The 27,041-nt window shown below is 30.9% G+C and overlaps 3 protein-coding genes and 1 long non-coding RNA gene across 8 annotated transcripts; 2 read left to right on the top strand and 2 right to left on the bottom strand.

The window, feature by feature from the left end:
• The first annotated feature begins 729 nt into the window (after nucleotides 1-729).
• On the top strand, nucleotides 730-3,466 carry LOC114193678 (protein trichome birefringence-like 43). The gene is made up of 5 exons (XM_028083565.1): nucleotides 730-1,243; nucleotides 1,962-2,133; nucleotides 2,237-2,412; nucleotides 2,504-2,662; nucleotides 3,109-3,466. Exons 1-5 carry the CDS (start codon nucleotides 984-986, stop codon nucleotides 3,398-3,400), a joined length of 1,059 nt encoding a protein of 352 aa, XP_027939366.1. The 5' UTR covers nucleotides 730-983; the 3' UTR covers nucleotides 3,401-3,466.
• A 7,689-nt stretch (nucleotides 3,467-11,155) lies between these two features.
• On the top strand, nucleotides 11,156-21,112 carry LOC114195543 (probable LRR receptor-like serine/threonine-protein kinase At1g07650). 2 transcript variants are annotated; one of them, XM_028086050.1, is made up of 24 exons: nucleotides 11,156-11,636; nucleotides 11,900-12,074; nucleotides 13,477-13,548; nucleotides 13,675-13,743; nucleotides 13,849-13,920; nucleotides 14,060-14,131; nucleotides 14,265-14,336; nucleotides 14,630-14,701; nucleotides 14,790-14,861; nucleotides 14,952-15,026; nucleotides 15,108-15,179; nucleotides 15,755-15,826; nucleotides 15,913-15,978; nucleotides 16,102-16,167; nucleotides 16,260-16,298; nucleotides 16,386-16,444; nucleotides 16,907-17,295; nucleotides 17,396-17,591; nucleotides 18,174-18,323; nucleotides 18,706-18,824; nucleotides 19,108-19,318; nucleotides 19,422-19,662; nucleotides 20,082-20,232; nucleotides 20,632-21,112. In XM_028086050.1, the coding sequence occupies exons 1-24, from the start codon at nucleotides 11,519-11,521 to the stop codon at nucleotides 21,037-21,039; spliced, it is 3,108 nt and encodes a 1,035-aa protein (XP_027941851.1). In that variant the 5' UTR covers nucleotides 11,156-11,518; the 3' UTR covers nucleotides 21,040-21,112. The 2 variants fall into 2 exon arrangements, with proteins under 2 accessions (XP_027941851.1, XP_027941852.1); XM_028086051.1 differs by lacking the exon at nucleotides 11,156-11,636 and having other exon boundaries at nucleotides 12,001-12,066.
• Nucleotides 14,115-15,671, bottom strand: LOC114195546. Its single transcript, XR_003606508.1, has 3 exons — nucleotides 15,581-15,671; nucleotides 15,205-15,311; nucleotides 14,115-14,368 (listed from the first exon to the last, which is right to left on the bottom strand). It is a non-coding gene; the product is annotated as an uncharacterized LOC114195546 (long non-coding RNA).
• Nucleotides 20,379-26,185, bottom strand: LOC114195544 (citrate synthase, glyoxysomal-like). 4 transcript variants are annotated; one of them, XM_028086053.1, is made up of 14 exons: nucleotides 25,819-26,179; nucleotides 25,075-25,255; nucleotides 24,780-24,865; nucleotides 24,491-24,595; nucleotides 24,021-24,083; nucleotides 23,734-23,843; nucleotides 23,402-23,521; nucleotides 23,245-23,320; nucleotides 23,086-23,159; nucleotides 22,859-22,979; nucleotides 22,526-22,623; nucleotides 22,293-22,416; nucleotides 21,950-22,123; nucleotides 20,379-20,899 (listed from the first exon to the last, which is right to left on the bottom strand). In XM_028086053.1, exons 1-13 carry the CDS (start codon nucleotides 26,059-26,061, stop codon nucleotides 21,992-21,994), a joined length of 1,533 nt encoding a protein of 510 aa, XP_027941854.1. In that variant the 5' UTR covers nucleotides 26,062-26,179; the 3' UTR covers nucleotides 20,379-20,899; nucleotides 21,950-21,991. The 4 variants fall into 4 exon arrangements, 3 of the variants coding, with proteins under 3 accessions (XP_027941854.1, XP_027941855.1, XP_027941853.1); XM_028086054.1 differs by lacking the exon at nucleotides 20,379-20,899 and adding an exon at nucleotides 20,966-21,033; XM_028086052.1 differs by lacking the exon at nucleotides 20,379-20,899 and having other exon boundaries at nucleotides 21,518-22,123; nucleotides 25,819-26,178.
• Nucleotides 26,186-27,041: the final 856 nt, after the last annotated feature.

Here is a 27,041-nt window from a genome sequence, read left to right as displayed (position 1 = left end):
TAGAAAAATAGTGGGAGCAAATAAAATTGTTTTGAAAACTTATTATGAGTCTTTAACTTGTGAAAGACAAAATTTATCAAGTCATATCAAATCCTCCCTATTCATTTAACCATCATTCATCTAATGACTATAATGTCATAAATTATGTAATTATAAATAATTCTAGCCATAGAAAATGCATCCCTGGATTGAGCATGTGAAAATTCATTTACCCTACCTTTTACCAAATATGTTTCCTATATGTCTACAAAAAAATTGTTTTATGTTTTTAATTTGTACAGTTTGTTTTCTCTAATTTTGTCAATAAATTAAACGACATTTATTTAAATTCTTAATATTATTGAAGAATCATATACTTATTCTTTAATAGAAATTTGTTGAGTCCGATTTCTTTACCGAACTTTTTGTGTTATCTTCTACTAAACATTAAAACATTTGTTTTAATATTTTAAAATTAGTGACTATAGATATATTATAAAAACACAGCAAAAAAATAACGTATAAAAACCAGTAAAGAATCCAACCTTATACTTGTCACCTCATCACTACATGTGTAAAAAATTAATATCATTTAAAAATATAAGAATAAAAGCAACACTTTTTCCTCCTTGTTCTCATTTTCTAACCACTGATAATATTGGATAGAGCACACTTGGTTGATGAGGCCCACTAAGCCATTTCAATTACAAATTTCATTATGTAACCTCCATATATACACCACAACACTCTCTCTGGTTTCTATCCATTTCATGTTTCTTTCTCTCTCTCTCTCTCTTTCATCCTTCTGTTTCTCTTTTGTCTCACTTGTATCCCTCTCAATACATCAATTTATGCACTCAATCATTTCATCATCTTTGCATAATCTTTTTTCAAAGTAATTCCAAAGTGAAGTACATATGCAGAATCTTTTTTCAGTGTCATTCACACTGAGTTAAGCTCCAGCAACAACTTCTGACACCTATGTTTTCAGTTTCCACACTGCGATGGCGATATTAATTGTGCTGCTTATTTTACTCTTCATTCATATACACGGGGGTGGTCATCACAAAGAGGGAAGAGGAATCACTGCAACGAGTCGTTGTGATTTTTCTCAGGGAAATTGGGTTGCTGATGAATCATACCCTCTTTATAATACCTCACAATGTCCCTTTATTCTCAAACAGTTTGATTGCATAAGAAATGGTCGTCCTGATAAAAACTATGTCAAGTACAGATGGCAGCCCAAAAACTGCAACTTACCAAGGTACACACATCCTTTATTTTCTCTTATTCTCTCAGTTTTCACATCATGGTATCATTATTACTGACATTTTCTCCTTACGGTAGTAAATTTAAGTATGAATCTAAATCTTCTATTAAGTAAAAATGCAGAATTTAAACGACATATAAGGATGAAGACTCTTAAATTTATTATCTTAAGGTTTTAGGCTAAGAGTGAGTTCAATGTTAGACTTATGTCTCGTTCGTATTGTATCTCGTCAGTTAATCTTCTCTCGAAATATCCATCAGTGATATCAGAATGTTAAAGTTTTTGAATTAAGAGTGATCTTGTCTAGATATTTTCTGCGATGTCAATAAATAAAGAACACTGAGATGATTCAAAAGATTAATGGCAGTTCTGGATTTATGGATTTCTTCTATATTTATTGAACTTGAATATGACATCCGATGTAGATTTCACAATTTCCTTGGGGTCCACTTGTTACTTGCTTTCTAAGCCACTTAAAAAAGGGCTAACCACCAGAAGATAGAACAAGTGAGTTGTTATAAACATTTTAATATGTGTTCAATCTGTACAATTTAAAGAAAAAAGTGTGAAATTAAGAGCATGTGGTTGTGATGTTGCTTTCACCTGTTTTATTATAATGGAATGCAGAGATGCAAGATTGGTTCTGAGAAAATAGTATTTGAATTTATGATTATGGTGATGGACCCACCTTAGAGTTGAATGGTGTGTACAGATTCAATGGCGAAGATCTGTTGAGAAGAGTGAGAGGGAAGAGTATTTTGTTTGTGGGGGACTCCTTGAGTTTGAATCAATGGCAATCACTCACTTGCATGCTTCACACGGCTGTGCCACGTGCCAACTACACCTCACTCAGAACTGGATCTTTATCCACCTTCACTTTTCCGGTTACAAACCACTCTGTCGTTGATTAACTTTTTCTTCTCTATATTCATAATCCTTTTCATCATTTAAATAAACCAATTAAGTTTTTCTCTGTCAAATATGTAGATGTATGATGTGAAGGTGAAGCTTTCACGTAACGCGTTTTTGGTGGATATTGCAAGTGAAAGCATTGGTAGAGTCCTGAAATTGGATTCGATTGAAGATGGAAAAAACTGGAAAGGAAATGATATACTCATATTCGACTCTTGGCATTGGTGGCTTCACATCGGAAGAAAACAACCGTACGCAGAATACAGACATTATTATTATTATTAATCCTAAAATAATCACACATGCAGTTTGGTTTGGTACTTCACTCTTCTCTTTCTGCAGATGGGATTTCATTCGAGAAGGAAACCACACGTACAAGGACATGGATCGCTTGGTCGCATACGAGAAAGGCTTGAAAACATGGGCCAGATGGGTTGAGGACAACGTTAACCCTAACAAAACAAGGGTCTTCTTTCAAGGAGTGTCTCCAGATCATCTCAGGTGCGTAAACTTTAACAATTTATGATTCTCACTAAATTTTGTTAGCACTTTGTTAGACAACAACTCTATAATCTTGTGAAAAAATTTTATTCACCTTTTGCTGTTGTTTATTCATACAATACATACTATATTTATAGACCCATATTTTTTGTACTCTCAACCGCTATAAACGGGTAACTCATTAATTATTTACACTTCAACGGCTAGTGCATTAATTACTCACAACAGCTAGTTTCTTAAAATCCAACAAATTTCTCATTCCAATTTCAACTTGATAATGTTTCCGTGTCCGACGTATATTAGTATTCGATAATATAGAATACTTTATCGATACTTATCAACGAAGTATCTAATTTATAAAGTAATTTTAGCGATAGTACTTCCATGAGAATAATTTATATTTGGTATACGTATCTATCCGTATATTATAGTGTGAATTAATGCAGTGGAGAAAAATGGGGTGAGGCAAAGGCAAGATTCTGTGAGGGGCAAATGGTGCCAATGTCTGGAACAAAGTATTCACACCCAGCTGAGACAGTGTTACAGAAGGTGTTGGGAAAGATGTCAAAGCATGTGAATTTGCTGAATATAACTGCATTGTCACAGATGAGAAAAGATGGTCACCCATCTGTTTATGGATTTGGTGGAAGAAGGAGCATGGATTGCAGTCACTGGTGTCTCCCTGGTGTTCCTGATACTTGGAATTTGCTTTTATATGCAGTTCTCATTCAAAATTAAGGTTTATCTTTATATATATAAATGGTTAGCAACTCTCATTCAATTAAATTCATATGTTTATTCTTATTGCTGTTGTTATTAAAGATAAAAACACTGAAAATTACAATTACAGTGGAATTTGTACAAAATATTAGAATTAGAAAATTTGTGATTAATGACCATTTGATAAGTGTGTCTAAGAATAAAAAAGTCCTACTCCACAAACATGATTCCAACCTTTTTTTTTTATCTCATATATAAGTGATGTTGGCTTGCATAGTCTCGTTTATTCTTATTTTACTGAAATTATGTATTATAAAAATTATTTTTGTTTTAATGCATTGAGAATGTACTTGTTAAGTATAAATTCAATATAAAATCAAGAAAGTCGTGTTTATAAAACATGATTTAGTCAGAGAAAAATAGAAGTTATATTTATAATAAACGTCTACAGTAAAATTAAAAAAAATTATATAAAACAAAAACAAAAAACATACTTTTTTATGTGATGAAAAATAAAAAATTATAATTATAACTGGTCATAATTTTCATAAAATCATATTAGTTTTGGATTAACTCATGTAACTAATAACATGCTTTTTTTTTCATAAAAATATATAAGAAATAAAACAACATCCAAATAACATGGGCCACGAAAGTTCTATAGTAGTTTATTGGGCCTTAACTTTCAACCTAGGCTGCTTCTTCCTGCACTTTTCTTTTGTTACTGTACCACGTTAGTATTAATAAGGGTTAAATATGTTTTTAGTTCCTTAATTTTCAGTTAATTTTAAAATTAATTTATTTCGAAATTTTGTACTAATTTAGTCTTTCATCTTTCGAAATACGTTAATTTAGTTCTTTTAATCAAATTTTGTTAAGTTTATTTGACATTTCAAACGCGTATCAAGATTATATGTAAGTTGTTTATACTATTTGACACATTTTTTGCTTTAATGTTAGGTTAAATACTATTATGAAATGAGTTTTAAATGTCAAATAAACTTAACAAAATTTGATTAAAATGATTAAATCCACGTATTTCAAAAGATGAAAAACTAAATTGGTCCAAAGTTTCAAAATGAACTAATTCCAAAATTCACTGAAAGTTAAGAAACCAAAAACATATTTAAACCTAAGGAAAAAGGTTGTTTGACATCATCATTTGACAACTTATATAAAGATAAAATAGTGTTAACAAAAATTAACTTTTATGATTTTTAGAAGAAAGAGTAAGTAAATAGTCATGAAAGGTAATATCAAATGGTAGTAAAAAAAAAGAATGATTTTAAAATACTAGTGTCCTATTAATAATGTCAATTAACAAAAATGTAAAATTATTGAAAGTCCCACGTATTGATAATGTCCATTAATAAAAATGGAGAAGCCACAGTTTGTTGGATCCCCTTCCATCATCCTCCACCTTCATTTTCACATACGAGCCTTCCATCTCCACCATACAAAATCTTCATCTTCTTCTTTCTTTTACTTCTCCATCACCACCGTTCTTATCACCTCCATTACCACCCACACAAACACCATCATTTTCTTATCCTCCATTCTTCTTACACAAAGGCCATTGGGGAATAAAATGGCTAGTAAAGAGGATATTGAACAAAAAGAAAAAAAAAAAAGAAGTGGAGAGGATAATAAGATTATACATACATTTCATGTAACTTTTTTTTAACATATTTCCGACTCCGACCGGATCTTTCGGAGAATATTTTCAAATTCGAAAATATATTTTAAAATACATAATAAATAATCTATTTTTTATATATTTTGTATTAGATACTTGTTCTAGAATATTTTTTTTTTCAAATAAGGTATTTTCAAATCTGAAAATACTTTCTAAAATACTCATTTTGAAATATATTTTTATTTTTTGAAATGAATGTTTAATTTTTTAATTTTTCTGAAACATAGTTAAATGTATTATAAACTATTTATCTTTTAATTTTAGAAATCATATTATATCAAAATTTTAAAAAAATGACAAATTTTAATTTCGATATTTGAGAAAGAAATGGTCAAAAGAGACGCGAGTTTAGGGAAGTCCAAAATGGAGTGCTGCATTCCCACAGCTTATCCAGCTGGCATACCAGTCGAATGCATGTCAACCTCTCGTGTCTGTCCCCACGCGCTATCTTTCTTTTATATATATATATATATATATATATATATATATATATATATATATATATATATATATATATATATATATATATATATTAAAAAATATCCTATACAATTTTTAACGATAACATATATTTATTAAAAAAATTAATATCAATATGTAAAACATAATTTGAAATAATAATTAATTTAACACAAAATATATAATTTTTTAAATGAATTGAAAAAAAATGATTACCCACGTAATGACTTTGAATTATGTTGTACCTGGTGGAATCATTATTAGACTGTGGATGCTATTGAGAGTCATAATTACGACTTCAAGAATCACACGTAGGACACTAACAAAAAAACACTCTTCGGTCCTCTTCATTTTTGTACCTATTATTCTTTAGATAAGTCCATGATAGTGATTTTGCAAACTCAAAGTTCAGAAAAATTAAATAAATAAAAAATCTAGGACTAGATAAGTATGCTTTATGTAAAATATTTTATTTAGATTAGAGATAAAATTTTGATAAAACTTTTTCATTTGTATTTGATTAAGCAGTTTTTTTTATACAAATACCGGTTAAAAGCTAATTTATATAAACGTTTACGTTATAAAATGTTTAAAACATTAACATTTTAATATTGAAAATTTCTTATTATTAAGATTTGAATAATTATTAATTAATTAATTCTTTAGTTGCCAACTTTGCAAGTTTTAATGATTAACTAGTTAGTTTTACCGAGATTGTTATAATCATTTTTAACTTTAAACTACTTTGGTACATTTAATGTTACCTAACGTCATAATCAACGCGTTTTTTACGAGCTGAATATTTGTTGACCGTTGGATCAAGAAAGCCAATCAAAGCGCTTCAATAATAATATATTAATTAAGAGCTTTTTTTTTATGAAATTATTGCCTCCGTTATAAAATAATAATCCTTTTAGTTTTTTATATTGTTCTAAAACAATGTTTTATTAATTTGTTACACTATTTCTCCATTAAAATAATACCACTTGTGTTAAAAAAGACAAAAATAATTAAGAATGTATTTTAATAAATTTGTATTAGTTGAATATTTGTGTCAATATCTTAAAATATGACAGTTTAACCAATGAAATGGACTATAATTGAATTATCTCTTCTGTCTTGTTCCGATGTTAATAAATAATTTTAAGAGTTAAATATGTTTTTAGTCTCTCAAATTTAAGTGAATTTTGAAAATAGTCATTCTTCAAAATTTTATATTAATTTAATTCTTTATCTTTAGAAATGCGTGAATTTAATCATTCTTACTAAATTTTATTAAGTTTATTTGACATTTTAAATGCATTTTATTATAATATTTGAGTTAACATTAAAGCGAAAATGTGTCAAACGGTATAAACAATTTAAATACTATTATGAAATATGCTTGAAACGTCAGATAAACTTAACCAAATTTGGTTAAAAGGATTAAATTCACGTATCTTTAAAGATGAATGACTAGATTGGTTGAAAGTTTTGAAGAGAAATTAATTCCAAATTTTACTGCAATTTGAGGGACAAAAAGATATTTAACCCTAATTTCAACTTATGTTAAAAATTATATAAATACAGAAGACCATAAAAGGTTATATTGCATTTTTCATAACTCGTTAAATATGTGCAATGGATGTTTTTTAAGAAATTTCAATATGAGTTTGGAAAAATTAACCAGTTTACTAAGAAGTAAAAGATAAAGATGAGAGAGTGGTAATCGAGTAGACTTGGAAAATATTTTGGTAATATAGGAAAATAATCATCAAGTACTAGTTTAATAATGATTAAAAAATAGTTATTTTAAATTTGATGAGTAGAGATATATTAATTGATAAATTTACGTTGATATGCAATATAAATTGTCTATTTACATCATATTTGTTTGATTTTTTTTGTCACATATGGAAATCTTTAAAAAACTACCCAATAAACAAATAAAAATGCAATTACACAAATTAAGTTTGTAATTTTACTCTTGTATAATTTTTGTCTCTTACATAAATTGACATGTTATATCATATTAGTTGTTTTCGATAAAATTAAATTATTAAAAATCAAATGATTAAAATAATATAATATTAGAATATATTACTTGAACCAAATTGAATTAAACTCAAAAGAGTAAATGCTCAATTAATATGTTTTAATGATATGTTTTTAACTCTTTTTGTGACCTTGAAATCCTTGAAAAAAACTATTACGTACACTCAAACTTTTTATCATTGTTTTTCCCTATGGGATTTTAATCTGGGAACGTGGCTCAAAGAATACATTTGAAATAAAAAACAATAATAATTTTTCTTTTTCATAATGTGAATATAAATAAAATTAAATTATGGATGTGATATGATTTTGTGTTGATGATAGTGATTGTAGAAGAAAAATAGTGAATGTGATTTTATGAGTGTGAGATTTTGTTTCAATTGAGATTATTGCTTAGAAAAAGTTTATAATTTCATGTTCTATTTGGCGGGTATCGTTGGTTTTGTCCCCTTATGTTAGTGTATGAAATTTGTAGTTTCTTTAGGTTTTTACTTCTTATTTCCTTAATTTTCATTAACATGAAAAATTTCTAATAAATAAAATTACAAACGGTATTTATTTTCATCACAAAGAACATAGATATATGAAACAATAAATCATTAATAATTCATTTATATTCTTTAAGTCATCATTTTAGTTTAATATTAAGCACATTATTTTATCTAAAGTTTCATAAATGATAAAGCTTCTTAAGGATTTTGAATACCTACAAACTGCTATGCACCTACTATGTCTAATATTATTTATAGCTCTACGATTTTATAAAAAGATTATAAGTTCTTCTATAATATATATATATATATATATATATATATATATATTATATATTATGACCTTTATATTTATAAGTGCTATATGTTATCTTTGTATTAATTTTGTTGTGCATAATTGTTTTTTCTTTGGTATTGAAATATTTAATTATAATGATATTTTGATTAATAAATTTTGATAATTTTTTTTCAATATGAGGTAAGTAGTTAAGAACGAGAAAATGAAAAAGTGAAAAACTATTTAAAAAATAATATCTAAAATTGTAAGAGAAATTGTTAAAATTTAATAGTTAAATAATATTTTTTTATATTTAAATATAAAAGCATGTACTTTTAAAGATAGGAATTGTTGTTGTAATTTTTTCATTATATTAAAATCTTTGATACATTCATCCATATGAAACAAATGATAAAACTAAGAACTTTTATAATATTTTAATTTGATGTAATTTCACTTGTAAAAATCTTACTTGTTGATAATATTTCTTTAAATTTTAATATTTTTAAATTTACTCTACTTTTGTCGATAAAAGGTTCTTGTTTTTATCTTGTCTTGTTTTTATCTTGTCCTTCTTAACTTTTATTTTTTTCTTTACTATAATTTTTATAACTAGTTATTTTCTTATGATTTTAACTACTATTTACGACCTTGTATATTTATAGGTGCTAAATGTTATTTTGGTATATTAATTATGTTGTGCATATATGTGTGTTTTATATATGTTTATTATTTGCTTATATCTTATTTTGTAATTTTTCAAACACTTAATCATAAATATTTATTTTACACATTCACGCGATTGAACTCCACCGATGAATTCGTTTATGCTCTCTTAAACATTTTGTAACTCGTGTGGATTAATTTATTATTAAAAAAAAAACTATTTGACAAATTAGGTATTAAAAACGAAATGAGTGGGTTTATTTACGAGATAATGCAAATAGTAATTATGTCATTTTGAAAATGATAAAAATCAACCTATAATATTTAAACTAAAACAAGAAAAAAAAATATTTTGAACAATAGATATAACAATTTTTTTATTAAAATTTTTGATATTTACTATATACTTAAAATATTTAAACTAAAACAAGAAAAAAAATATTTTGAACAATAGATATAACAATTTTTTTATTAAAATTTTTGATATTTACTATATACTTAAAACTTACTTGTTTGTAACTCATATTTAATATATATTTCCAAACTAATAATCAACTGCGTCCTAAAATAAGAGTATTTTTCTTAAATATAATTAAAAAAAACTCTATCAATTTCGTTCAATTTACAGAATATTAGTTTAATTTCAATTAAATATAATTCCATATCTAGTGTTTTCTTTTATAAAAAAAAAAAAATGATGGTGCAGTCTTCAACCAAATTAAACCGAAATATGGGAGTTTTTTTAATGTTTGTGTTTAAAGAGTGGTTTACCTAGGAATAGAACAAAACCCAACATAATCCAATGATGGGAGCCGAAAGAGTTTGGAAGACGGAGTTTGACAACATTCTAAAGTCTGAATTATTGTTCCACATTCCTACAATAAGTTAACAAATTCATGAACCAATTATCATTCATTACCTCTAATCATTAACATAATAATATATCAAAGTTGACATGATTAGTCTTATGTGCGTTTAACACGACCAAATTAGCATCACCATTGGTGATGTTAGAAGATATGTTCAATTTTTGCATTTATAGAGTAATATGTTTGGTGCCGATAAAATATGTGTTATAGTTATAGTCATTGAGAGATCGTGATTCTAGATGGTTATATAACATTTTCTCAAAGGTATGAGTGACCATTTTTTTTGTTATGTTATGGTTATGCGGTCAGTCACTCTATAACATCGGTTCTTACACACATTAGGCATTTGACACCACTTTATCTCAAAATCTTATAATAATGTGATCATGAACCTTTATTCTTATATAGTGTTTAACTTTATCTATTTTATCCAATATAAAACTTTTGACTCACACTTAGACTATTTCCAACAAATAGAAACCAAAATAAAAAAAATTCTTATATACTTTGAATTTGGAATAGAATTTGAGGAAGATTGACCGGATGAATTTTAAGAAATGAAGAAGGGATTATAGTATTGTTTGTTTTAAAAAATAGACGAAGAGAATTAAAGATAAAATTTATGAAAATTTATAAATGATTCGATGAATATGATAGATTAAAATAACAATGTTACATAATCAATTTATAAAATAAAATTTATATAAAATTTATGTTTTATTTTTAATCGACAAGATTTTCAACAATTTAATTAGTTTAAATTAAAATTTGAAATGATTGACAAATAAATCATAAGATTTTGTGTTTTCCAACTAAAATATAGAAAATGTATTGAACATTAAGTTACGAAAAAAAAAAAAGAGAAGACTGATTTAATATTAAATATTCTGAATTTAAATATCGGAGTTTTTCTTTCTTGTTTTTAACCTAGGAAGGCAATCTCTATGAAGGCATGGCCACAAAACAAGCAGTCCCATTCCTATAATTATTGTCTGAATTCATTTCCCAAATCCAAGCTTTCTGCTTTTTTCATTCACATCTCAAACGCACGTTTCCAACGTTCTCCTTCATAGCTTTTTTGGTTTATGCTTAAAGTAATAAAATTTCGCAGAGGCTGGTTATGCTTAAAGTAAAAATATTGGTTGGGTGGTTTATCCTCAAAGTAACATAACAGGGTAGAGTATAAATCATCATATTCACACTGTTCAGAGAAAGATAACCTCTTTGTTAATTTGAGTGCCTTCAAACTACAAAATCATCATCATTGAATATGTATGTTTAATTTATCCACTAAAACTAGTTCTACGAATTAGGTGGTCTTTTAGATATAGCTGAAATCAAAGCGAGATTAAAGTTTGGATCTTTTCTCACCTGTTTTACACCAAGTTGGAATTTTGTAATGTTTTCACACACACTCAAAATAACTTGGCAAATCACTATATAAATACTCATTGGGTTTGGAAAAAGAATTTTTTTTCTGTCACATGCTCCCAACCAGATTACAGTAGCTACCAACAACATCACCATTGATGCAATCCACCCTCTATCCTCATCTCATATAATAGTCTCTGACTCTCACGCTATCATTTTCTTCCTTCTTCAACAACCAGAGAGTTCCACTCTCCAAACGGTGAAAGCACGTTCATGGAGCCCAACTTGGGAGATTCCAGGGTGTTCCTTTCACTCTTCCTTGCTTCAACTTCATTGATTTTCCTCTCACACTTGGCTTCTGCAGCCACTCCCAAGCTCAACGCTCAAGAGGGTAAAACTCATTCCTCCACTCATTACTGATTTTCCATGCTTTTTGGAACATAGAGTTGCCAAATAAGGCATAGACAAAAGTGTCTTGCCTCACTTAGTTCTTTTGTTTGGATCTATGCACATGAAAAAAAAAAACCATGGATTGGCTGTTTCATTTCATCATAGCACAAGCTTGATAAGCATATAACTTAAGATTCATTAGAATGTTGTTTGTCTGTTTTTTTTTTTCTGATTGGTGAAGTTGATTGGTTGAATTGTGTGCAGTGAAGGCACTGAAGGATATAGGGAGCAAGATTGGGAAGAAAGATTGGGATTTTGGAGTGGATCCTTGCAGTGGAAAAGGGAGTTGGAATGTTTCTGATGATAGGAAAGGCTTTCAGAGCTCTGTGATGTGTGATTGTTCCTTCAATAACAGTACTTCTTGCCATGTTGTAAGCATGTAAATCTCTCTCCCTCTCCCTCTCTCTCTATCTCTATCTCTTTCTCTTGTTTCAATCAGGTTTTATTCCAATCCCAATAGATTCTTTGTGTTTTCAAGAACTTAAATTATGGAAGATAACCACATGGAATCACGTGTGCACTCAGATGGTGAAGATAATTTTCTTCTGTTTCTCATATTGCTTCAAATGTATTTGTTCTTACCACAGACCAGCTCCTAAAGTTACCACCAAACCTTCACGTGTAGTTACAGATTATTTTTTTTAAGAAAAAAGTTGTTCATTTGTAAAAATTGCTTTTTCCTTTGCTGGATTCGAAGAACCTATTTAAATTATAGAAAAAGAGAAGAACAGAGTAATGGGTGTTTTCGTACTATACTTTTCTCTTTCTTTATCATGAATAGTTCCAATGTTTCTTATGCATATTCTGCTTTTGCTAAACTATGGTGAATCTTAATCATGCACATTTGTGGTTGTGGTTTGTCAAAATACCGCGTTGGTCTTCATGAGAAGAGCAAAATGAGTCTTGGATGGGACATTACTTTTAAAATAATTGAGAATTTTTTTTATGAAAAAAATAAGTAAATGACAAAAATTCTATACGTACCATGTATAATTTAATTTTTTTCTTCATGTTCGACTAACCAACTCATTAATACACAAAAACTCATGTTTGAAAAAACTAGGGTCTCGACAGCACAACCGACTCGATGCAAGTTGCAAATCTTTGACTTTGAAAACAAAAAGAAAAGGATGTGCTGTCTCTGTCTTCATTTTCTATTTTTCTTTTTGTGTGTAGCAACAAATTTTTATTATTTTTTCTTCTCACTATACTGTAAATTCTAAATTTTCGTCTGTTGGGCTATATATACGTTCATGTTTTTGCTTCAAACTGTTTCTTTGTTTGTTACATGAAACTGTGTCTAGTAAAAAAGTATTTTGTTGATTCTTTAAAATATTCAGAGAATGGGTAGAGCTTTACTGTAGTGGTACTAATCACTATAGTGACACAAAACTGTTCAAAAGACAAGAAATATACTTTACTTTTGGTACGTAAATGGATATGTTTTTAGGAAAAAAAAATATTTCGCATTTCAAAAGGTGTATATATACTGAGGCTTAAAGAGAGATAGATAGGGAAAAAATAAATAAGTCCAAGCAATAAGAAAAAGTAGAAAAACGCGTTTGGTTTCCAACAAAACAGGGTAACTGAGTTTATAGTTTTTGTTTAATACACAGCAGACAAAAAAATGGAGTATAACATTAAGGATTCACAAAATATGTGTTTATACTTTCATGTACTGTAATTATTTATTTTGGATATCTTACAATGATCACGTTAAATAGTTAACCACCGTATAAATTCTAAGTTTCTGCTTTTAATTTCATGTTCTAAATAAACAGATTCTTGAAGGGTCAGAATCTGTCTGGTACTCTCTCACCAATGTTTTCCAAGCTTCAGTATCTCACAATATTGTAAGATAAGCAAACCTCAGTTTTGAAGCCATGATTCTTTTCTCTGCACGATGTTCTCATACCATCCATTTATGTATCCTTAAGGAATGGTGAAGTTCACTAACTTTGTCTTGCACTTTTAAATAGAGACCTCAGTCGTAACATCATCACTGGTTCTATACCTTCAGAGTGGAGTACCATGGGCTTAGTTGAGATGTAAGAGCTTTCTGCTAGGCACCCTTTGATTTCTCTGCATTGTCTCTTCAATTTCTTCATTTTAAGTAGTCACACTAAAGGTTCTTGTTGTTCATGAATATGCAGCTCTTTCATGGGAAACAAATTATCAGGGCCATTCCCCAAAGTTCTCACCAATATCACAACCCTCAAAAACTTGTATGTTGAAATCATTTCTTTATTTGTTTTTTAGTAAATAAAGTTTGGTATAGGTGATTCAGGATTGCTGGTTTAGTGTAATTTGCAATTTTTTTTTCTGCAGCTTTGTATAATTTAATTAGTTGTATGAATGTTACAGGAGTATTGAAGGAAACCTACTTTGGGGCCACATTCCAACGGAGATTGAGAAGTTGGTCAATTTAGAAAAACTGTAATTCTTATGAACTTCTTGGTGTGCTTATTGGAAATTTTAAATTTCAAATCTCAGTATCTGTTTCTCTATTTTCCCCTGAACATATTACACTGTAATGTCTTAATACGAGTAAATTAACATGTTTGTTTAGCATTCTATCATCCAATGGATTCACAGGAGCATTGCCACCGGCATTTTCCAAGTTGACCAAGTTGATTGATTTGTAAGTTCTTATCAGTCTGAGTTATATACAATCTGCAAGAAATGAATTGTTGAATAAATAAACTTTTAACATCTAGCATGTGGTTACAATCTATGAGAGTAAAAGATGCACAAAACCACTTTGATTGTTTTTAATATGGGGGTGGTAAAGGCGAGTCACTACAGGGTTCTGAAATAATTCCTATAAGGAGCTACAAAAACTCAAGAATTTGTAGCTTTATTATGTTCTTTTATTGTGGTTACAATAAACTTTGACATTTCTTCGCTTATTAACTTTTTGGAAACAAATTTTAGGAGGATAAGCGACAATAATTTCTTTGGGAAGATACCTGATTTCATTAGTAACTGGACAGTGATAGAAAAGCTGTAAGTCTCTAACCTTATTTCTTTCTTGTTGTGTTTATTTGTATTCACTAAACTTTATCATGCCAACTTTTTTCTTTGGGGATTACAGGCATATGCACGGTTGTTCTCTTGAGGGCCCAATACCTTCTAGCATTTCTGCCTTGACAAGATTAAGTGATTTGTATGCATGCAATTCTTTGTTTGATTTATGTTTTGATGATAGAAGGTGAATATGTCAAGTGATTGTTCTGTTTATTTGTTTGATACTTAGGAGGATAACTGACCTAAAAGGTGATAAAACCTCAGCTTTCCCACCACTAAATAACTTGAAATCCATGAAGACATTGTAAGTTCAATGACTTAATGCTTCTTTCTCTTTGAAGCTTTTGAAAAATGAACTATAGTTTACTTGGACATCACAATGCAGGGTATTAAGAAAATGCAGGATTAAAGGAGAAATCCCAGAATATATTGGGAGAATGGAAAAACTGAAAATCTTGTAAGTTGTTCAACTAGTAACTTACAGCAGTTTTGACTCCATGATAGATTACTTCAAGGGTCATGTTCCATTTGAGAATATCTCAGAATCTGTTCAATGTTGCCTTGGTCATCTTTGCATGTAATATTGACACTGCGTTCACAATAATATTGTATAACTTTATCTTGATTTGAAATATAGTTTTGTACAGGTACAAGTTTTTGTAGCTCAATTATGCTTATATTTTGTTTATAGCCCTTGACTAGGGCAATAACTAATTAGCACTAAATTTCATTCAGAGAGAAACAAAAACCTGTAATGCAAGAAAACAGTAAACTAAAATGTCAAGACAACAAGGAGACAGCAAAATGACTATGATAGAAGTGATGAGAGATTGTGATCTTCTCTCTTTAATATAGTACCTCTCTTTTCTTCTTCTGAAAAAAAAGAAGAAGCTCATTTTAACTTGTTCAGTTTCATTTCAACCAAGAAGCATGTCACGGGCCTTGATCTCTGAAAATGTGTTTTTATACAAAAAACATGTTATGCCTTTTATTACATAAAACAATTTCATTTATTTATCTTGGTTGATGTAGAGATTTGAGTTACAATAGCTTGAGTGGAGAGATACCTGAATCTTTTGCCGAACTTGACAAAGTAGACTTCATGTAAGTGGATTTATTGAATGAAATTTTCTATTGGTACATCGCATTTTTAATTCTGACAAAAAGAAAATCTGTGTTAAATGATGCAGGTATCTTACTGGGAACAAGTTATCCGGGACTATACCACCGTGGGTCCTTGGAAACAACAAAAACATGTAAGTTTAGTTCTTGAATTGTTATGTTTCAATTTTCAGTCACACACACAACTGAAAAGAAATAAACAGTCCTGTGGCAAATGAGATTAACATCTTTTATTTATTATATATTTTGGTACACAGTGATGTCTCTGACAATGATTTCTCCTGGGATAGCTCAAGTCCAACTGAATGTCAACGAGGGAGCATGTAAATTTAATATAAGCTTTGAGTTAAAGTTGTTCTCATCGAATATTAGTTATCAGTTATTAACTGCAACATTAATTTTGTTGTTTTTCCAGAAACCTTGCTGAAAGCTACTCTTCATCTGTAGATACACAGTAAGCTGTTGTGCTTGGAAATGCAGTCTTTTTACCTTTTCCTTTCTGAGGGTTTTCTGTAAAATTTGGATTTTCTCTTTGTTACAGAAATAATATTCATTCATGCTTAAAAAGGAACTTCCCATGCCCTGCTTCAGTTAGCCAATGTAAGTGTGCAACCACCATACTACAAGTTTTAAATTATCATGGACTGATTTGAAAAGTGAGTAAATTATTGTAACCTGAAATTAAGTGAAATAAGTTGATGAAAAGTTCTCAACTCAACAATATATCTGTTTTTCTCCAAGGGTTAAGACTAATCTCCTCTTCCAGTTATTTGAAATAAAACAGGTTGACTAATTCTAAGAAACTTAAAAATGGAAGATATTTCAGTTTTTTTTTTTTTTTTTGTTACAACCATTGGATGATTCTAATGGCATTTTATTAAATAATTCATGTAACTAAACTAAAAAGCTGAAAATTTTAAATACTAATTATGTTCTGCTCTTGGCAAATTTTACCTTTCTATGCTGTACTGTCTTTCTTTACAACTAGACCATTACAATTTGAAAGATTTTGCATTAAGCATTCTTTCTTTTCAACCCTTTTTGTCACTGTTTTTTCAATAGATCAGTACGCCTTGAACATTAATTGTGGTGGTAAGGAAGCAAATATCAGCGGTCATATTTATGAAGCTGATGGTGAACGAAAAGGTGCTGCAATGTTATATTATAGTGGCCAGGATTGGGCTCTGAGCAGCACTGGAAACTTCATGGACAATGATATTGACTCTGATCCATACATTGTGGCCAATACTTCTAAACTTAATAACAATGTCTCTGCACTCAGCTCACAACTATACACAACAGCTCGTGTTTCTCCCCTTGCTCTCACATACTATGGTCTCTGTCTAATAAATGGAAATTACACAATCAAACTTCACTTTGCAGAGATTATTTTCATCAGTGATAGGTCACTTAATAGTCTTGGAAAGCGGGTATTTGACGTCTATATCCAGGTAACAATTACTTGCATGATTTTCACATGATGTTAGATTATTGATTCGCAGAGTTGTGCATTGATGTAGATGGAATATATTATTATGTCCTTAAATTAAGGGGAATTTAGTGCTGAAAGACTTTGATATCCAAAGAGAAGCTGGTGGTACTGGCAAGCCAATTGTGAGGACATTCAATGCTACTGTCACCCAACATACTTTGAAGATTCACTTCTACTGGGCTGGAAAAGGAACCACTGGCATTCCCACTAGAGGAGTTTATGGACCTCTAGTATCTGCTATTTCAGTAAACCCTAGTAAGTCACATCCTGCACCTTAGTGCTAATGCTTTCTCTGACTTAATAAGACTGAAGCTGAAACCATAATATGGCATTATGAATTTAAAAGCTGTAGGAAAAGATAACCTTTTATCACACACCTCCACCACAGTTCTTTTGTAAGTAAAAGGGTTAACTATGTTTTTTACCCCTGAACTATAATGTGATTTGGTTTTCGTCCATATCTTAAACTTTGATCATGTTAGATCCCTATACTCAAGAAATGTATGGATGCAGTTATTTTCATTCAACGGTGTTAATTGTTTTTTGTCGTGACAAACGACAAATCATGTTGGAAAAAGTTCCTCTCTTGTCAACATCTTAAAAGGTCAGCGTGATTCACCGTTTGTCATGCCAACAAATAGTTAACACCGTTGAGCGAGGAGGAATGCATTTCGTGTATTTCTTAAGTATGAGGACATAAGAAGATTAAAGTTTGAGATAGTAACAAAAACCAAAATCGCATTATAGTTTAGGAACCAAAAACATAGTTAACCAGTTCTATTAGTTTTGCTCTCATTTATGAAAGAACTTAAACATAAATACTTTTCCCTTGCACAGATTTTAAACCTCCATCAAGGGGTGATGACAACAGAACTCATGTCATACTGGCAATTGGCATAGTCGCTGGTGTTTTAGTTCTTCTACTTCTGGGACTGGTTTTCATGAGGTGGATGGGATGGTTAGGAGGCAATGATCCGGTGTATAAAGGTATGGAATATGCCACGTAGTTCTTCCAATTCTTTAGAATAAATATTTCCATTTTTTCCAACACAAACATCCTTTCTATATATCCACCAGTATTTGACTGAGCTTCTTCAACAATTTGTATTAAATAAATATTTCTACAAATTTTATTCAAATACCATAAAACCGAAGCGCAATAATTTACTTCTATATTAGATTTGTTATTGATGATATTTTTCCTTTTTCACTAACGTCAAGGCTTTAAGAGAGCACAGAAGAGCATCTTTACACACTTTATATATTTTTATGCTAGATAGAAATAAAAAGAACTTTTGTGGCAGATATTGTGGAGAAAGTCACAAGTTTTCTAGTTGAATCTAAATTTCTAATACTTTTTTTTTTCCAGAGCTTAGGGGTATCGATCTGCAGACGGGATTATTTACACTAAGACAAATCAAAGCAGCAACCAAAAACTTTGATGCAGCAAACAAAATTGGCGAAGGTGGCTTTGGCTGTGTTTACAAGGTATTTTGGTCTTCCTCAAGTTTATATTCTCGGTTAACTATTCCACCTTACGGTTAATTTATTTGTTACTTGATTTGAAATGCAAGACACTTCATTCTCTCTATATCTCCATTTAATTTAAATTCAATGCTTATGATTCAATCATGATTTCTGGGTTGGTAAAGGAAAATTGTTCACGTACATGCTGGTTTAAGTGTGATGGGAATTTGTTACACCAATCAACAGTTTGATATTTGTATCTGTGTAATTGAGACTGTAATGCAAGACCTTCTTCATGATGCAGGGCCTACTGTCAGATGGTACAATAATAGCAGTAAAGCAGCTATCTTCAAAATCCAAACAAGGAAACCGAGAGTTTGTGAATGAGATGGGATTGATATCTGGACTCCAACATCCCAATCTTGTTAAGCTTTATGGATGTTGTGTGGAGGGAAACCAGCTAATACTGATATATGAGTATATGGAAAACAATTGTCTATCTCGGATTCTTTTTGGTAAGCTTCATGTTGAATAAGGTTTAGCCATACTTGTCATTTGAATCAAACATTTGACATGTGCAACTGATTGATTGTTCTTCTGATAATCGCATGCACGCAGGGAGGAATCCAGAGAGCAGAATAAAACTAGACTGGCCAACAAGGAAGAAAATTTGTCTTGGTATAGCTAAAGCTTTGGCTTACCTTCATGAAGAGTCCAGAATAAAAATCATACACAGGGATATAAAGGCAAGTAATGTATTGCTGGACAAGGATTTTAATGCTAAGGTTTCAGATTTTGGCTTGGCAAAACTTATTGAAGATGACAAAACCCATATTAGCACTCGAGTAGCAGGAACAATGTAAGTCCAGAATTTACGACTGTTACTTGTTATTTCATGTCAAAATACAGCATTGCAACTTTCATAATATCCCTGGTTAAACAATTGAATAAAGTCTGTACTGCTAAGGATCTTTATGACTTAACACACCCTTCAATGCAAAAAGTCTTTTTGGTATTAAAATAGGAAGAAAACATAAATACTACATCATGTGCTGATGTTATAATTAGATTAGAAAAACGGACAATTTTCCAAAAGACATTAAGCAATGAAAGCCATTGTATAGTTTATATGTATCATATATATTATCTGAATGTTTCTGAATGCCCTAAATGAGAAATCACACAGTAGAGGATAAAGTTCGCACTCTGTGATATAATTTATAAATCCTTTATCACAGTTATTTTAATTTCCATTGTTATGCTTTTTGCATTATGTAGTGGTTACATGGCTCCTGAGTATGCAATGCGAGGCTATCTAACTGACAAAGCAGATGTTTATAGCTTTGGAGTGGTTGCACTGGAAACTGTCAGCGGAAAGAGTAATACAAATTTCAGGCCAAACGAGGATTTCGTTTATCTTCTTGATTGGGTAAATAGAATATATCTTAACACGTTCTTTTACACATGCAGCTATGTATACATGTGTGTGTATGTATATCTATATTTCATTATCGAAAACTTTTCCAAAATGCTATATACAGGCTTTTGTATAATCAAACTGCATAATATAAAAGCTTATACGAACAAAAGATACCATGTTACGTTTGACATACGGATCAGGGGTTCTTACTAGTACACACACATATATACAATCATTCGTTTATAGAGAACTTTGCAAAAATGTTATCTACAGTTTTTTAGATGATCAAACTGTATTTTTCCACTCCACATTTTCATGCTGGTTTGTGTTTTCAGTCCACATCATAGCTTCACTATTAATTTATCATAAACTTGAATAACCCTGATCTGAAATTTGAGTTTCATTCAGGCCTATGTTTTGCAAGAGAGAGGGAGCCTTCTGGAGCTGGTTGACCCAGATTTGGGTTCAGAATATTCAACTGAGGAGGCCATGGTGGTGCTAAATGTGGCTCTCTTGTGTACCAATGCATCTCCTACACTTAGGCCAACAATGTCCCAAGCTGTGAGCATGCTTGAAGGTTGGACTGATATTCAAGATCTACTTTCTGATCCGGGATATTCAGCTGTTAGTTCCAGTTCCAAATATAAGAGTATAAGAAATCACTTCTGGCAGAATCCTAGTAGAACACATAGCATGTCAATACCTAGTGTATATACTGATTCCTCTGGCTCTCATGTTGAAACAGAAAAGAGCTATCGTCTTGTAACAACAGTTAATTCAGATGGATCCAATACCCAAGAAAGTGGAGTGCTATAAGAAAGTGGTGTATTCAATACAAGAAAGATAAAGAGAAAAAAAAAAGTTAATAACTATGTAAAAAGTTTCATCATGTGGCCTGTACCCAAGAAACTTGGAGTGCTATAATTTGAAGCTATGGTTATGTTCTCAACGACTAATCCAATTTGGACTGCCTCAATTTAGGGCTAGCTACAATTTTTATTGACATATGAGGGTTTATAGCATAACAGTTTCTAACAAACTCTTTTTTAATACACTATCTATTGCTTAAAATTTCTTGAGAACTGCAAATCATATGTGAAACTCATCAAGGTGCAGAGACCCACAAAATTTCATGTTTTCTAATAAATTTTAGTTAATAATAAAGTGTCAACAAAGCATGTTAAAGAGTACTATCATTTCATTTGACCTATAGTAAAAATGTTTTGAATAAAATAGTCAAAAAATAGATTATCCGAGATACACTAGCATTAGCCACCATAGTCCAAATGAAGTATTAAGAAGAAAAGAAAAATGCTGATAAAATTTCAGCATATTTTATTTATCTACTGCACCCAACTATAGGTTTTGGGGGAGGATAGAATTCACACCATTCCACACAACTCTGTTTACTTCTTTAACACAAACATTTTGCCAATCAATTATACATGTTAATGCTTCCACAGATAGGTGAACTATGCTTATCTATTTACTATTCCATTGAAACAATTAACAAATAGTTCAAAAGTATTACTGAAACGTGACATCCACATAAAGGATCAACAAATCAGAGCAGCATCATTCTTCTAGTAGGTGATGGATGTGAAACCAGTAGCATTATACTTATGCAGGGATTTGTCATCCTGATTATAGCTAAATTAACTTTGGGTTACAAAAGCCATCAACAAGAATTATTTCTTCCTCTGCATTCGTGAGAATTAGATCTCACCTTTTGGTAATGCCACTCATAAAACTAAATTCTGACTCTAGGCTATACCCCGGATCCAGCAAGCCGCCGCTTTGAGGCATTTGATATGGTCACCTCACCAAGTTTGTCAGCATTATTTGATGGAGTCCTTAGATTGATTGGCATGTAATTCCTCAACCATTCTCCAACGTAAACCTGAAGCATAAAATGTACATGATGAAATTAGGAATGAGATTTTGCTATAACAAAGGAATCATATGTTGAGATCCAATTGCAAGGTATGGGACTTAAGACCTACATATGACGTATTTTTAATGTGCAGGAAATTATAACCAGAAAAAGTTATTTGAAGAAAGGAAGAAACCTGCTGAGGTCTCATAATCTTTGTATCAGGATCATCCAAGGACTCTCTCCAATGAGACAAGTACCCAGCCATTCGAGGGATGGCAAATAAAACAGTGAAGTACTCTGGTGGAAACCCCATGGCCCTGATTGCATATAACTCTTAGTTCAAGCCTTTTGTATTGTATTCTTGGGGGAGTATCATAATTTATCATCCATAGCTTGTATAACTGGGTGTAAGTAAGAACTTATTACCTATAAATTAATCCAGAGTAGAAATCAACATTTGGATATAGCTTCCTCTTTATGAAATATTCATCAGATAGTGCAACCTTCTCCAAGGCAACTGCCACCTGATCGATCAAATGAAAGATGTTGCTGTAGACTTGTAATGACTTAAAATCCTCATTTTACTTGATCCACTATTATATGTGTGGACATGTTTAGGTAAATGCAATATACACACTATGCATAATTTTTGAAATTTTTTAGCAAAAATACAAGTACAGCCCTGCCATGACAAGCATACCAAGTTCAAGGAAGACATAACAGACAAACACGCAGACAAACTGTGAAATCTATAAACACCTCAATAAGAGGATCCCGGCCAACAATGGAAAACACTTCCTCTGCCAGTTTTCTCAAGACTTTTGCTCTGGGATCATAGTTTTTGTACACTCGGTGTCCAAAACCGGAGAGCTTTTTTTTCCTGCAAAGAGCAGACCAGAAGAGAAGTTATCATGCTAAATATGAGCAACAAACTAAGGGAAAAGTAAGAACTAGATAACAGAAGAAAGTAATATAGTAATAGTCACCTGGTTTTGACACCTTCAATGAACTCTGGAATGTTCTGAACAGTTCCGATTTCACTCAACATTTTAAGGACAGCCTGCAGAATTGAAGATCGCATTAGCATGTTCCTATTGTAAATAACAGTTTTTGTTTGGAGAGCAGCCTTAACTACTTCTAATTACCTCATTAGCTCCACCATGAAGTGGTCCATATAGCGCTCCAACAGCCCCAGCAATAGCAGTGTATACATCAACACCACTGAAATACCAATAAGATATAATTAAGCAAGTGAGAGTTTTATATTGCTTATGTAGTATTTCAGTAAGATAAGATGTCTACCTTGATGCAAGGTGTCGAACAGCAGATGTAGAACAATTCATTTCATGTTCAGCATGCAGGATGAAGATAATGTCTAGGGCACGAGTTAGCTGAGGATTGGGTTTATATGACCGATTACCACTGAAAGAATGCAAACACTAAATCAACAACTGGTATGCGGCTTCCATTCTATACTCTAAGCATGAATTATATCTCTTTCTAAAAGCAATTGATTTGTTATAAATGAACACAAAAATTAAACCACTCTTAAGCTAAAATGAAAAATAAATGTGTAAAAGAAAAAGTTTAGCTTATTCTAAATTATTGATCAAACACAAAAATAGCATGCATACAATGAATCTAGCATGTATAGGAAGTTCTCTGTGTAAGGAATGGTGTTGGATGGAAGCACAGGTGGCCTTCCTGCCATTCTAAGATAAACTGCAGCAGCAATTGTTGTTATCTGCATTACATAGAACAGGCCATGATAATAAGATTTTTCAATAAAGCAGTGGGAGAATAAATTGAACCAGATATTATCATGAGTAACACCAGAGTAAGAATTATGGAAATATCTAAATAACTTGCATGTTTCAGAGATAGAGCAGTTAAAGGAGAGGAAAGAACTGAATGAGCACACCTTTCCAATAATCCGTGTTATTTGTTTGTCTCGTATTTGCTTTGAATCGTAAATATCAAGACCCTGTGTTAATTATATCAAAAAATTAAATGAAAAATGGTCAAATCTGAATAACAGAACAACAACCATCCATAAAAATTTGGTAAATAGTGTTTCAAACTGATGAAACAAAGATGATTTGCAATTTTCGTTTAAACTGCAATTAACCTCTAACGATTGAATGATTGCTACCAATTCCGGGTGTTCAGGTTACATGCATTAGAATTCAAATTAGAAAAGTGAAAATTTGGTGCAAAATGTTGCTCAGTAGAAAGAATGCAAAGTTCAATTGGTGAAATAGAAAAAATGTACTTCCCTCAAAATTAAGTTATAGGCAGTGCCATGTTATGTTGCTACTTATTACCATACACTAGCCTCAATGTAGAAACAGTCCAAAAGTGATAAACTTGACAGCAGTTTCTGTTACTTACTCTGAGTGCAGGATTTGCATCAGGATGAAAAACAGAAAGACCACTCATGGCATTAACAAGCACGCCCATTGGATGTGCATCATGTGGCATTGATTGTATGATATCCTACAAAACAAATGTAAGATGATATACCACCACTAAGTTAGATTAATAATCTAATACTTCATTTAAAGAAAGAGCAATATAATCTCTCTAATTTACTGAATCACTTCAAGAGAATGCTGTATGTTATTGCATTAAACCATTAAACGACAGTACCAAGTATTTTAGATAAGGTATAAAAGCTCACCAATACTCCTTGAGGAACAGCCGAATGCTGAGATATAGCAAATTCCCATTCTGCTAACTGACTTTCAGAAGGCAAATTTCCATACACTTGACAACAGCAAAAGACGGAAGTTGAGAATTTTCATAAGAATTTGTGCTACATACATATCGAAGCACATTCTTTACTAGAAGCAGAGTTATGCTTATGTTTCAATTGTCTTCAGTAACATAAAATCTCTTTTTTAGTGAATCATCGGTCAAAATGCTTGCAAAAAATTCCATGGTCATGTAGAAACTTGCAAAAATACAATACTCACTTATGAGATAGGACACTTCTGTGAAAGTGCTTTTCTCTGCCAACTCCTCAATAGGGTAACCTCTATATCTAAGAATCCCCTCGTCACCATCAATGTAACTAATTGCTGATCGAACAGGAGCTGTGTTCAAATAGCCCGGATCATAAAGCTTGAGTCCCTTGTCACCCTTCCCGGCTGATATCTGCAAATCCAAAATCAGAAAACACGGCAACACAATATTAACTAAATTGTAAATACCATATTACGAAGAAGTGGACTTAAGTCTAACTCAGTTCCATAAGATCGATTATCAAATTATCCATTAATGTTTAGTCACACGCACAAGACATATATATCTCGACATGAGAGATATGTTTGGAAGTCCCACATCGACTAAACTAAAGATAAAACCTTTTCATAATATACATAAATGAGTACAAATCTCAACTTACATGCTAGTTTTGTAGAGTTTAATTAGGTTTAAAATCGACTTCTTAATACATATACAATTCAAATATTATGGATTCTTTCACCGTCTTCTTATCACAACCTATCATGTATATTGAGTTCATTTGCCTTTTGTAATAAGTACTTTAAAAGTCACGTGAACGATAGTTTCTAATCAGTTGATAGTTTTTTATGCTCGGTATATAAAAACTAAACTCACTCGAGAAGAATGGGGAAGTGAGCATTCTGCAAAATTGGAAATTCATGGAAAAATAAATAAAAATTGAAACTTTTCATGGATGAGGAGGAAATAAATACCTTCTTGAGATCAGAAGCTCTGACAGTGCCTTCTTTGGAGACCTGAAGCTGGTACTTCTTGCCAGTTCTGTCGTCAACCACGGTCAGCGTGCCGGCGAGGTTCAACGGAAGAAACTGAGCGGAGAGAGCGAGAGGGTGGAGGACGTCGTGATCAGCCAGTTCAGAGGGGCGGAGGTAAGCGGCGAGCATGGCCAAACGGCCACGAGCAACCACCGTCATTGCTTCTTCTGGATTGTTTGACATTTTTGTCACTTCAGAACATAACCGAAAAGAACAGAACAAATAAATTCAGAGAAAACTTTGGATGAAATTCAGAAGAAGAAGAGACGTATACGTTCTCAACTGATAACGGATAATCACGTATGCGAGAGTTTTCAGTTTTAAGGAAACTACTACAAAATTCGACGTATGCGTCATGTTTTTTCTATCATAAAAATAACTTTTGAATAAAATTATGAGATAAATAGCATTGTTATTGTTATTATATGTTTACTGGTGTACACACGGTGCTGTCGCTAGGTGTATTCGTATTTTTTTATTTTAAGAAAATTAAGATGAACAATAAATATATAATTTTTAAAATAACTGTTAAATATAAAATTATAAAAAATTAAGATATGTAAAAAGAAAATTTAAATGATGAGTTAAGAAAAAAAAATTTGTAAAAAAATTTATTAAAAATAAATTCTTTATAAAATAACTAAGGATAAAATGGATATTATAAAATGTGGACATAAAAAGAAAAATTTCCTTTATTATTATAGATATAGATATAAATTATTGTACACTCCAATTCATCATGTTTTAAATATATAGAACTTAACTCGATTCTAATCGGGTGCATTAAACAAGATAGAATTTAACTAGCTATTAGTCCAACCTACAAAAGTATAAAGTTTAATATGCTATTTTAGTATTAACTATTTTTTTAGTTCATTTAATTTTTTTGTTACTAATTTCATTGTATTTTTTGTGGCCATGAAGGTCATAAGTAAGTCCAAGATAATGGAGTAACCTTGACCTAATTCCAACCAAATCATCTTAATTGTCAGCAACAAAAACCTCATGTGGTAAGTTTTAGAAAACAAAAAACACAGTATCTAAGTAAGATATTTTTTAAAAACAAAAAAGAACAACAATTGAAAAAAAAAATAGTAATGAAACAAATTAGTATGTTAGGGCAAAATATAATTCAATTAAATGAGTTTGCAAGTTAAATGCAA

The sequence above is a fragment of the Vigna unguiculata genome, chromosome 8, assembly GCF_004118075.2.
Source record: "Vigna unguiculata cultivar IT97K-499-35 chromosome 8, ASM411807v1, whole genome shotgun sequence".
Taxonomy (NCBI): Eukaryota; Viridiplantae; Streptophyta; class Magnoliopsida; order Fabales; family Fabaceae; genus Vigna; species Vigna unguiculata.
This window is presented reverse-complemented; position numbering and strand designations above follow the sequence as displayed.